The sequence below is a fragment of the Falco peregrinus genome, chromosome 2, assembly GCF_023634155.1.
Source record: "Falco peregrinus isolate bFalPer1 chromosome 2, bFalPer1.pri, whole genome shotgun sequence".
Taxonomy (NCBI): Eukaryota; Metazoa; Chordata; class Aves; order Falconiformes; family Falconidae; genus Falco; species Falco peregrinus.
This window is the reverse complement of record NC_073722.1, coordinates 110184996-110196384: the sequence shown is the minus strand read 5'-3', so window position 1 is coordinate 110196384 and position 11389 is coordinate 110184996. Positions and strand designations below refer to the sequence as shown.

At 59.9% G+C, this 11389-nt stretch overlaps 1 protein-coding gene across 1 annotated transcript; it reads left to right on the top strand.

The window, feature by feature from the left end:
- The first annotated feature begins 120 nt into the window (after positions 1–120).
- On the top strand, positions 121–10370 carry TBX2 (T-box transcription factor 2). The gene is given in 8 exon segments (XM_005233675.3): positions 121–1043; positions 1667–1694; positions 1696–1935; positions 4372–4518; positions 5659–5735; positions 5818–5987; positions 7240–7853; positions 8736–10370. Coding segments are annotated over 8 exon segments (2088 nt in total). The 5' UTR covers positions 121–678; the 3' UTR covers positions 9183–10370.
- Positions 10371–11389: the final 1019 nt, after the last annotated feature.

Sequence of the window (11389 nt, the reverse complement as noted above, 5' to 3'; positions counted from 1 at the left end):
CTTGGCTCATTAGCGGGCGGATCAGAGCAGGAAGGACATGTGAGATAGTCACAGTTTTACAGAGATCAGGACAAGATCTCGCCGTTCCCACTCGGGCTCCCTTGGCCATGAGCAGCCCTCGCCCCAGCGCCGTCCGCGGAGCGCGGAGCCGGGCCGGCCCCGCCGGGGCGCAGCCCGGGCCCGCGGGGGTGTGAGGGCACCGCGGCCGCCCCTGCCCTGCCGCGCCCGCGCAGCACCGCGCAGCACCGCGCCGGCTTTTGTTTCTATTTTAGTGCCGGGAAAGGACGTTACCGGGAGGGCTCGCTCCCTCGATTGCTCTCCCTCGCTGCAACAACAACAACAAAAAATAAGGACCTACTTGTCTCCCCTCCGCAGACCGGGAGTCCCAGGAGCCGGGAACTGACTCTTTTTTTTTTTTTTTTCCTTCTTCTTCTTTTTCCTTTCTTTTTTATTTTTTTCCCAGATCTAGTTCCGCTGTTTTTCGGCTTTTTTTTTTTTTTTTTGTATGTGTATGTGTTTTTTTTGTGTGTGTTGTTGATTTTCCTTCCTCTTCCAGAGACTCCAGCGAGTTCGCTGGGCAGGAGAGAGGGGGAAAAAAAACCCCAAACAACCCAACAAACCACACACATTTTTTGTAAAGGGAATCCCTCTTTTTCTCCTGGATTTGTGGATGCACCGATGAGAGATCCAGCCTTCCCAGGGACTGCCATGGCTTACCACCCCTTCCACGCACCCCGGCCGGCCGACTTCCCCATGTCCGCCTTCCTCGCAGCCGCCCAGCCTTCCTTTTTCCCCGCTCTGGCTCTGCCCCCGGCGGCGCTGGCGAAGCCCATGCCGGACCCGGGGCTGGCCGGGGCGGCCGAGGCCGGGCTGCACGTCTCGGCCCTGGGACACCACCACCAAGCTGCCCATCTGCGCTCGCTCAAGAGCCTGGAGCCCGAGGAGGAGGTCGAAGACGACCCCAAAGTAACGCTGGAAGCCAAGGAGCTTTGGGACCAGTTTCACAAGCTGGGCACCGAGATGGTGATCACCAAGTCCGGGAGGTAAGAGCCGGCCCCGCGCAGCCCGCCCCGCACCTGCGCGGCCGCGCAGCGCCCTCGCCCCTCCGTTCCATCCCCCGGTGCTCGCCAAACCCGCCCCGGTGGACTAAGGCGGCGAGTTTCGATCCCTGGAGTTTTTTCGGAGATATTTCACCCCCCTCCGAGCTTCCCCCTCACCCCCCAATTACTACTTTTCCGAGCGCGATCTCAAATTAAATTTGTGCGCGCTAATTGAGCGCCCGTAATCCCCCGCTGCATTTATTCACGCCGCTTCTCGCCGCTGCCAAACTTTCCCCGCGGCCGGGGTCGCCCCCGGCCCTGCCCGTGCCCCGTGCCCCGGTCGGAGGGCACGGAGATGGGGCGGGGGGTAATCCGGGAGGCGTCTTCTCCCCTTATTTCCCGGAATAGGATTTTTGAGCTTTTCCCCAGCTTTCTGCCATGGCGGGGGCGGCAGAGCGGGGTGGGAAGCAGTGGGGCGTGAGGGGCTGGAAACCCTGGGGGAAGCGGAACGAAAAGATGATTTCGGGGCGGCGGGCGGTGCGGGGAGGCTCGGCGGGGCCGCGGCCGTCGGGGGGCGGCGGCGGGCGGGCGGGCGCAGCCCTGTACCGCTCTGGGTTTCTCCGCAGGAGGATGTTCCCCCCGTTCAAGGTGCGGGGTGAGCGGCCTGGACAAGAAGGCCAAGTACATTTTGCTGATGGATATAGTGGCGGCCGACGATTGCCGGTACAAGTTCCACAACTCCCGCTGGATGGTCGCCGGCAAGGCCGACCCGGAGATGCCCAAGCGCATGTACATCCACCCCGACAGCCCGGCCACGGGGGAGCAGTGGATGGCCAAACCTGTTGCCTTTCACAAGCTCAAGCTCACCAACAACATCTCGGACAAGCATGGCTTTGTAAGTGCGGCTGCGGGGCAGAGCGGAGCCCCCCACACACACACCTGCCCCCAGAGGGAACCCATGGGCAGGGACCCTCGGGCAGGCGCGGGGGTCGCCCGGGGCCGGGGCTGCCCGGCCCTGCTCTGCCCGGGTCGACCGGGGGTGCCGCGGGGCTATAACGGCTTCTCCAGCCGGCAGCAGCGCACCCGGGGCCAGGCTGTACGGCGGGGCCTTGCCGGGGCCTGCGGTGGCCCGGCTGTCCCGTAGCCCCCCCGACCCCGCTCCTGCCCGGCCCCGGGGGGCAGCTCCCTCGGGGGAGAGGGAGGCTGGGCTGCGGGCAGCCTCAGGGTCCCCTCGGCCCGTACCCCCGACCCTGCCGGCCTCCGCGGCCTGTCCTGCCGCCTCGCCCGGCCCCGGGGCTCCGCGGGGAGCGGGGTGGGTGTGCGGGGCCGAGCCGTGCCGGGGGATGCAGCGGGGGCAGCCCCGACGGGGCGGCAGGGCCGCGGCCGGGCAGGTGCAGCCGGGGCTGCCGCTGATGGCCGAGCCGTGCCGTGCCGAGCCGTGCCGGGGGGAGCGGTGCTAGAGACAGTGGCACCTGTGCTGGGTTTCCGCGGCCGGGAGCAGGGCGGGAGCCGTCGGCAGCACGGTCTGCTTCTGAAAGATTCTTTTTGTTTCCCTATTGATCTGCATCACCTTAAGGAGGTAAAACAATGTCAAAACAAAAAATAAAGCCTAAAAACTAACAGCCCAAAGAAAGAAAGAAAAAAAAAAAAAAAAAAAGGAAGAAAGAAACCGAAGCGTGTTGGGCAGAGAGCCGCAGAAAGCAGGGTCAAAACGCGAGGGGAGCGTGATCCTGCGTGAAATGCATGGGGGGAAAAAAAATCACAGCGTGGAAGGCAGCTATCTGCGGGCCCTGGGCAAGCTGTGGGCGATAAAGGGCCAGTCCGTGGGCGGCGGTGGCGACAGGGCGGTGAGCGGGAGCCGCCGGGCTGCGGGACACGGCACCGAGGTGCAGGGCAGCTCAGCTGCTCCCGGGTAACTTTTCCTCTCTTCTTACGTGGATTTTTTTCTCTCTCTCTCTTAAAGCAGGAAACAGCATCTTTGTTAAATAATACATTGCGAGGTTATTTATAGATAGCAAGGTAAATCGATAGAGAGGGAGTCTAAAAAAATAGCTTTTTTTTTTTTTAATACCGGGGGAAAAGTAGTTTGATTCAGCGTTTTTAACGGTTCGCCTCCTTCAATTAAAGATTTCTTGTATCTGTCGTTGTCCAAAATCCGGCCTCTGTGTTAAATCTGGGAGATGAGGGTTTAGCCAGTGCCCATCTGGTCAGAGAGAGATGATTTTTTTTTTTGAAGGAATGCAGATTTGCACGCCTGAATGAGACTTTTTGCACCGTTTTCATGATAAATCCCGTCTAGATGATATCAATAGAATAGCGATCCGACAGTTCATCAGCAGGTGATTATTGCTGGGGTTAAAAAAGGGGGGATTTTTTTTATTGCCTTCTAAAACGAAATGAAGTGATAATTATTTAGCCATTTGGCCGACGGTATTTGACAATAATTACTCAAGCTTTCACCGTTCCCCTACCAAGCCCGGGCGGTGAACGCTGCATTTCAGCCCGACCAGGGTTTATTTAATCGCCGTCGGGCAGGACAGCGCTGCCGGGGCGGGCAGTGAGGGGCAGGAGGTTGGAGCGGCTCGGGGGGTTCAGCCACTTCCAAAAATCCTCAGCCAAATCGCGGTGAATTCGGGTTAAAAACCCCAACCAAACAACAAGCCACAAACAAACAAACAAAAAAACCCCAACAAAAAAACAAAATGGAAAGGTAAAGAATGGCTTGGAGTGTTGGCGAAGCTTTCAGACACCTGGTTGGGGAAAAAAAAAATTAAAAATGTCTGTTCCTTCTGCAGCGTTGCTCCGAGACATAAATTTAACATGGCTCATGGTGAAATGCTCCTTTCACGTTGCAGGCGCTGGCCGGGGCTGGCACGGGTTTCTGCCGCCACCGGCTCGGATCGAGAGGCTTTTTATTTTTTTGTGGTGGTGAGGTAGGGTATTTTAAAAAAAAAAAAAAAAAAGGACGGAAATGTGAAAAGCGGCGAGAAACGTGTCGAAAACTCGCCTGGCGTTTGCAGGGTTGTAATAAAACGGGGAGATCCCTTTTGCCGCTTTATTGCCGTGCTTAGCACCCGCGAAGATGCTTCTGTGCCTGCTTCCCCTGCCCTTCTTGTGTGGGGGCAGATCGTGCAGTGGCATAAACAAAACAAGAAATCTCCCTCCTTGGCATCCGCCGGCATTCCTTCCCCACGGTGAATTTGGTTTTGTTTTTTTTTTTCTGGTTGATTTCGGGAGAGAAGGGATTTTTGTCGGGAGGTAGCTAGAAGCGCGCGTAATGTGGACCGTGAGGCTGACGGCAGCTGCGGGCTGTGCTCTCTCGCCCACCCAGACCATCCTGAACTCCATGCACAAGTACCAGCCCAGGTTCCACATAGTCCGGGCCAACGACATCCTCAAGCTGCCCTACAGCACCTTCCGCACCTACGTGTTCCCTGAGACTGACTTCATTGCCGTCACTGCCTACCAGAACGACAAGGTAGGGCCGGGCAGCCCCTGCCCTTCCCTTCTGCCCATGCCCTGGCCCCTGCCCCCAGCCCTGCGCCCACCCCTGTCCCATCCCCTACCCCTGCTCAGGGTGTATTTCTGTGTGCTAAGGACATGTGGGGGGAGCGTGGCCAAAAGGCAGCAACAGGAGAAAGGTTAAACACCAAGCCCTCAGAGCAGGAGGTGCCCTTCGTGCTAACACTGTTATCATTGCTATTGCTAATGCTATTATTAGTATGCTATTATTACTGTTAATATTTTCCCCCTGGACTTTGTTGCCCCTTCTGTGGGCCATGGGGGTTTGTGCCGCAGGGACCAGCACCGTGGCCTGAGCAGCCCGGGGAGAAGTTGCCCTGGGCTCAGGGTGAGCCAAAAAAGTAGCCAGAGAAGTTAATTTTAGTTGCTTTCATGATTTAGCAAGTGTTGCCCTGCGAGCAGCAGAGCCAGGAGAGCTCGGTGGGGAGTGGAGAGCCTCTGCCGGCCCCCTCCAAGGGTTGTGCGTGTGTGTGTTTTAACCCAAAAGCTGACCCCCACCTCCACCCCTGGCTGCTGATGCTAATTGACAGCTCTGTCTGAGGGTCCTGGTGGGCTTGTTTCCCTCGTAAAGTTTATGGCGAAGAGTCACAATCGATTAAAAAGCACTTTGTCTGCCCGGCCGCCGCAAGCTGCGCGGGGCAGCCGCCGGCCGGTGGGCCCCGTCGGGCGGCAGGAGGGGATGGGGATGTTGCGGGCCAGCCAGGCGGGGGGGGGCGCAGGGCTGGGCCTTTTTGCAGAGCCCCCCCGGGGCCGTATCTGGGAGCCATGAATTATTGAGCGCCCTAATGTCACTGGCCCCAGAAGCCGGTGGCGGGGAGGGATAAGAATAGCTTTTAACCAGCACCGCACGGCTCAGTCGCCATCTTCCCTCCGGGGGGCCGTGAAAAATAACTTCCTATCATTAAGACTCTATTAATAATTAAAGCCCAAACCTCAGCATCATTTTTAATAAAGCATGCGGTGTGTTAAAGCGGGGCCACGGCGCGTTTCGCAGCCTGTGCAGCATACCCCGGGCTCCCCGATGGTGCGGGGGGGGACGGGGGGGGACACGGGCAGGGCTTCATGCCGCCTCCTTTCTCCGTCTCCCCCCCCCCAGATCACCCAGCTGAAAATCGATAACAACCCCTTCGCCAAGGGCTTTCGGGACACGGGCAATGGCCGGCGGGAGAAGAGGTAAGGGGTGCCCGCACCGCGGCCCCGCGCTCGGTGCCCACGGAGGGTCCGGCGGTGCCCGACGCTGCCTCTTGCCCCGTAGGAAGCAGCTCTCGCTGCCGTCCCTGCGGATGTACGAGGAGCCCTGCAAGCCTGACCGCGATGGCGGTGAGTCGGACGCCTCCTCCTGCGAGCCCTCGGCAGTCCGCGATGCCCTCCACTCGCCCGTGGGCACCCTCCCCAGCCCCCTGCGCCTCAAGGGCAGCGGCAGAGGTAAAGGAGGAGATGTGGGTCCCACATTGCCCCAAACGCCGGGTCTCTGCTCCCCCGGGGCCGGTTTCTTGGGGGCAGTGAGGCAAACCACCAGGAGAAAAAGGACGGGGATGGGCATGGAGGAGCCCAGGGGTTGAGCGGGCAGGAGCAGAGCAAAGGCGAGTGGCGTGCACGGGTTGCAACGTTTTCCTGTTTATACACCCATGTAAACATGAAGAAATGGCAAGGCAGCCTATGCGCTACGCATGTTTGCCCGGTTCCTCGCCGCTGTGTGCCCTGCCTTTCATGGCTAGCTCACACTCCCCTGGAGAAAAAAAAAACAACAGAAAAAAAAAAGAAGAAAAAAATCAATACATTTGAAAGGGGGAAAAAATGTTGTAACTCCAGGGTTTCAAGCTAGTAAATGAAAATAAACTAGCAGTTCCCACGTTGCAGTTTTTAGATGCTGGATTTTGTCTTGCCGCACTATCAATCTGCTCTTTAAACTTTCCACCAGCCTGATTCCCTGCAAACCTTCATCAAAACTGCAACACCCCCCCACCCCCACCCCCCTCGAGCTGGTGGGAGGGTTTATTACACCCCTCTCCTCTTTCAAAGGCTTCCCTGAATATTCACCCCAGCCTGCAGAGCTTCACCTAACCCGCACCAAAATGTTTTTTTCGTTTAGTGGGAGCCAGTTGGGCAGGGGTTCCGCTCCCCTCACCCTCACCATCCCCTCGCCCCTCGTCCCCCTTCCTCCACTGAGAGCTCGATGGGTTTTTTCCAATTAAAGCCCCTTTTAGGAAGGTCTGTGCCATACCTCTTGGCTTAAAACTGCCTCTTTAACCTGCCTCAACCTGCACATTTGGAATAAATCCACGGCACGCTGTTGATCAGCTCCATGTAATTAAATATATACAGGACCATTTCCTCCAGTGCTGTCCACCCGCCTGTGTGCTCTTCATCCCCCGCTCCGCAGCCCGCTTTGAGTTTGCAGCTGAGAGCGATGCTGTGATAGATTTTGGTCCTCCATCAAACATGTTTTTCCTGTTTGGCAGAGCAACAGGACTGCTGTTGTTAATCCCCTTTCCCCAGAGCAGCGACCGTGGCACGAGGGCCCATTTCTGCCCCTGAAATGAGTTTCTCCCATTAATAATGACCGGGACTTTGCTGCCGCAATCTCGCCCCGACACCAGGGCTCTTGCAAGTGACCCGTTCCTCACCTCCCCTGGGTGCTTCTGCCCTGACCCTCTGCCCCTCCATCCCTTTGCAGAGGAGAAGCTGGGAGCTGACAGTGACGCGGAGGTGGAGAAGGCGCCCGAGGAGCGGCCGGTGGCAGCAGCCACCCCTGGCGGGGAGGATGCAACACCCCGTGGCAGCCCCCAGTGCCTAGAGGAGCGGAGCAAGGAGAGGCGCAGCCCAGAGAAGGTCAAGGATGGTGCATCTCCCCGGGAGGGTCCCGGTGAGGGCCTGTTTGGCACACGGGGCCTGGAGAAGGACAAGGTGGAAGGACGGAGGAAAGAGCCGGACCCTGGCAAGAAGGACGTGGAGGGCGGCGGGCTGGGCAAGGAGGCCTTTGCTCCGCTGATGGTGCACACGGACAGTCCCCCGCACCTGAGTGCTGGGCACCTGCAGAGCCTGGCGCTCTCCGGCCTCCATGGGCAGCAGTTCTTCAGCCCGCTGGGTGCTGGGCAGCCCCTCTTCATCCACCCAGGACAGTTCGCCATGGCGCCCGGCGCCTTCTCTGCCATGGGCATGGGACACTTGCTGGCCTCGGTGACCGGCGGGGGCAGCCTGGAGAACGGAGCACTCTCGTCCGCCCCTGGCGCGGCAGGGACAGCCACCCCCTTCCCTTTCCACCTCTCCCAGCACATGCTGGCCTCTCAGGTAAGCTTCTGCGCCCACCCCACGTCCCCCTCCCCATCCCCATTGGCCAGCCTCTGGGCATTCTTCTCCGTGTGCTCCCCCAACACCCCCTGAATGAGCAGAGCACTTCGGGGATGCGGGTCAGGCCTGGCCAGCATCACGCTGGTGTGGGGACAGGTGGGGTGGTCCCAGTGCAGGTAAGGAGCTGCTGGTGCCCCCAGCCTGCCCTGTGTCCCCTGCAGCCCATGGGGATGGGGGGGGTGATGCTCCCTCAGACCCCTGACATGCTGCCTGGTGCCACACAGGTGGGACATGGGGGACATTTTGAAGATTGGCCTCGGGGCTGATGTGAGGAGGAACCGTGATGGTTTTGCAGCTGATACTGTCCCCCCATAGGCAGGGGCAGAGTCAGGAGCTATGGCACTGCTTGACCTGGCTGTCCCCATCCAGCAGCCCCCAGTCTCTCTGTCACCCCTGAAACGGCTCCCGCAATGCCTGCGCTTGTGTTGCCTTTCCCAGCCCCTACAATGAAATATATAAAGATGTCGTTGAACTCTCCTGATTTATCAATCTTACTTAACAATGTGTTTTAATGTGGTTAAAGGTCTGTGATGCTGCACAGACAAGGATACCCAGGGTGCAGGGGGGTGCTGGGGCAGGTCCTGGAGGGGGGGTACATGCCCATTGGCACCAGCTCAGGTTAGTGCAGGGCAGGTGGGGCTCCCCAGCTGTACCCCCTCCCTCGGCCTGTCCTACAGGGATATTCCCATGCTGTGTTTTTTAGGGTGACACCAGGATGTCCTGTCTTCACCTCAGCTTTCTTGGGGGAGCACAGGGGGCAGGCAGGAGGGGGGATGCAGTGGAGCATCAGCACGGCTCTCACCCCTCTTCCTCTCTCCGCAGGGAATCCCGATGCCCACCTTTGGCGGACTCTTCCCCTACCCCTACACCTACATGGCAGCAGCTGCGGCAGCCGCCTCAGCTATGCCGGCCACCAGCGCGGCAGCCGCCGGGCCACTCTCCCGCAACCCCTTCCTGGGCAGCAGCCGTCCCCGCCTGCGCTTCAGCCCTTACCAGCTCCCGGTCACCATCCCACCCAGCACCAACCTGCTGACCACTGGCCTGCCCGCCAGCCTCAACCCCGGCTCCGAGGGCTCCAAGGCCAGCAGCAGCCGGGAATCCAGCCCCCTCCCCGAGGTGCCCCTGCACAAGGGGGGCAGCCAGCGCCCTGCTGCCTCCCCCAAGGGCTCGCTGAAGGAGTCCCTCAACGAACTGCAAAACATCCAGAGACTGGTGAGCGGGCTGGAGAGCCAGCGGGAGTTGTCACCTGGCAGGGAGTCCCCCAAGTGACCGACGGGGCAGGCAGCGAGCCCTCCCGGCGGGGCGGAGAAGCACTGGTATTTTGTACAGCACAGTATAAATATTTATTGAGGAGCGAGGGGTGGGGGCAGACGGGAAGCCGGGTGCTGGAGCAGAGGGATGGAGACCCGCCGGCCAAGCGGACCCACTGCCCCAGAGCCAGGAGCAAGAGGTGGGAGCGCAGGGCTCGCCTGTCCCTCCGGCTGTGGGACTGGGAGCAGCTCCCCCCGCCCCAGCACAGCCACAGACACCCCCCCCCAGCCCCTCCGTTCCCTGCTCTGGGCACTGGGCAGCTCTGGGCGGGGGGGAGGGGCAGCGAGCCCATACAGAGGCACCCAATGGATGGGGCGGCCCCGATCCCAGCCCCTGCCCCGGGGAGGTGAGCAGGGCTGAAACCTCATCTGTGCAAGGGGAGGGGGGGGGGGGGGAAGCTAATAAGGGGGGGGGGGGGGAAAGAATTAAGAAACAAAACATGGCAAACAAACCTCCTCGGCAGCCACCACCGCGCAGAGCAGGTACGGCGGGGAGAGCCCTGTGGGTATCCAGGCAGATATTTATGAAATAAATGGTAATTTGTGTAAATAAGCTATAAGGATCCCAGAATATGCAAATTGGTATTAATTTATTCAGAGTTGTACATTGGTGTGTACATAATATTTAGAGTTTAACTCATCGCATTTAAGTTTTTTGTTGGGTTTTTTTTTTCATTTTACATGAACATATATATTGTAAATGAAAACTATTTAGCTCTTTGTGATCGAAGGAGATGCCGGTTTCTTTAACTGTGTTTTAAAATATTGTTTATCCCGCCTGTTCTCTAGGACAATCATGTGCCACCGGTAAAACAATTTTTGGAGTCATTGAAACTAAGGGTTCAGTTCTTTAACGGACTTTTGCAAGGAAAAAAACCAAACCAAAACAAAAACGAATCCAAAACGTAACTAAAATATTGCTACAGTGCGGGGTATAGAAAATGCAGGAATAAACCTCAGGTTTTTATTTTTCACTCCAGAACAACAACAAAAAAAGTATAATAAATTTAAATATCACAGGACTGTGCTCTATATTTGTTTTAAAATAAAAAGATACATGATTTGCAACGTGCTGGTTACTCGGGTATCTGTCTGTTCAGTTTTGATGAATTCTCACATCTTTCAATAAAAAAACCTACTCGGAGAAGCCCTGCCGGCTCCTGCCTGTTTCATTCCCGCCGCCCTCCCGCCCCGTCGGGGCCGCCACTCTCCGCAGGTGCGGAGCGCCGCGGGGCGGCCTGGCCCGAGGGACCGCGTCACCCGGTGGCCGCGGAGCCTCCCGTAGCGGGGTGCGCAGTGTGCGCAGCGGGGTGCGCAGTGTGCCTGCTGCCGGGCCCAGCGTTTGGTGGGGAGAGATTGAAACGCGCCGAGGTGCAGGGTCCCCGCGTCCGTGGAGCGCTTCGCAGCTGCTCCCGCGCAAGGGGAACCTCCGCCGGCTTTGCCCGTCGGGGGGTTCTGCCTTCAGGTCCTTCGTCCGCTCCACGAGTCCCCCCCCGCGGGGGCGGACCGGCAGGTGCGCAGGGCGAGGCGCGGAGGCGTCCGCGGGTGCGCTAGTAGGCGCGTGTGGGAGTTTCCCGGGTGCGGCGGGGCAGGATGTGGCGCCGGGACCCTCCGCGGGTGCGGGTCGGTCCGCACGGTCCTCGGGGGCAGAGCGGGACCGTGCGGGGGTGCGCAGGGCCCCGGCACGTCGGGTCCGTCCCGCCGTGCGGCAGGGATGTGCGTCGGTGCTGCCGGCGGCGGGAGAGGCTCAGGTGCACCCGTACCGGCCGGGGTCGGGGTGCGCTGGCCATACCGGCACCGTCGGGGAAGCGATGGCCGGGCGCCGTCGGGGATGGGGCTGCCGCGGGGCAGGGGCTGTGAGTCCCCAGGTCCCCCCCGCAGCCGGAGCCGCTCGGGGCGTTGCGGGGCGCGGCCGGGGAGGACGCAAACAGCCCTTTTCCTCACCAATTACCCTTCTCCCGTTCCGGGGAAGATTTATGAGCCCAATTGCGGGCGGGGCGGGGGGCGCGTCCCCCTCGGGCGCGGAGGCGCAGTGCCGGGCGCAGGGCGCCCTCTGCTGGTGCCGCCGCGCACCCGCCGCCTCCCGGCCCCGACGGGGAGGGTCGTGAGCGGTCGCGGCTGCTCCTTGGGCTCCCTCCCGAACCCCCACCCCAGCGCGCCGCGGGG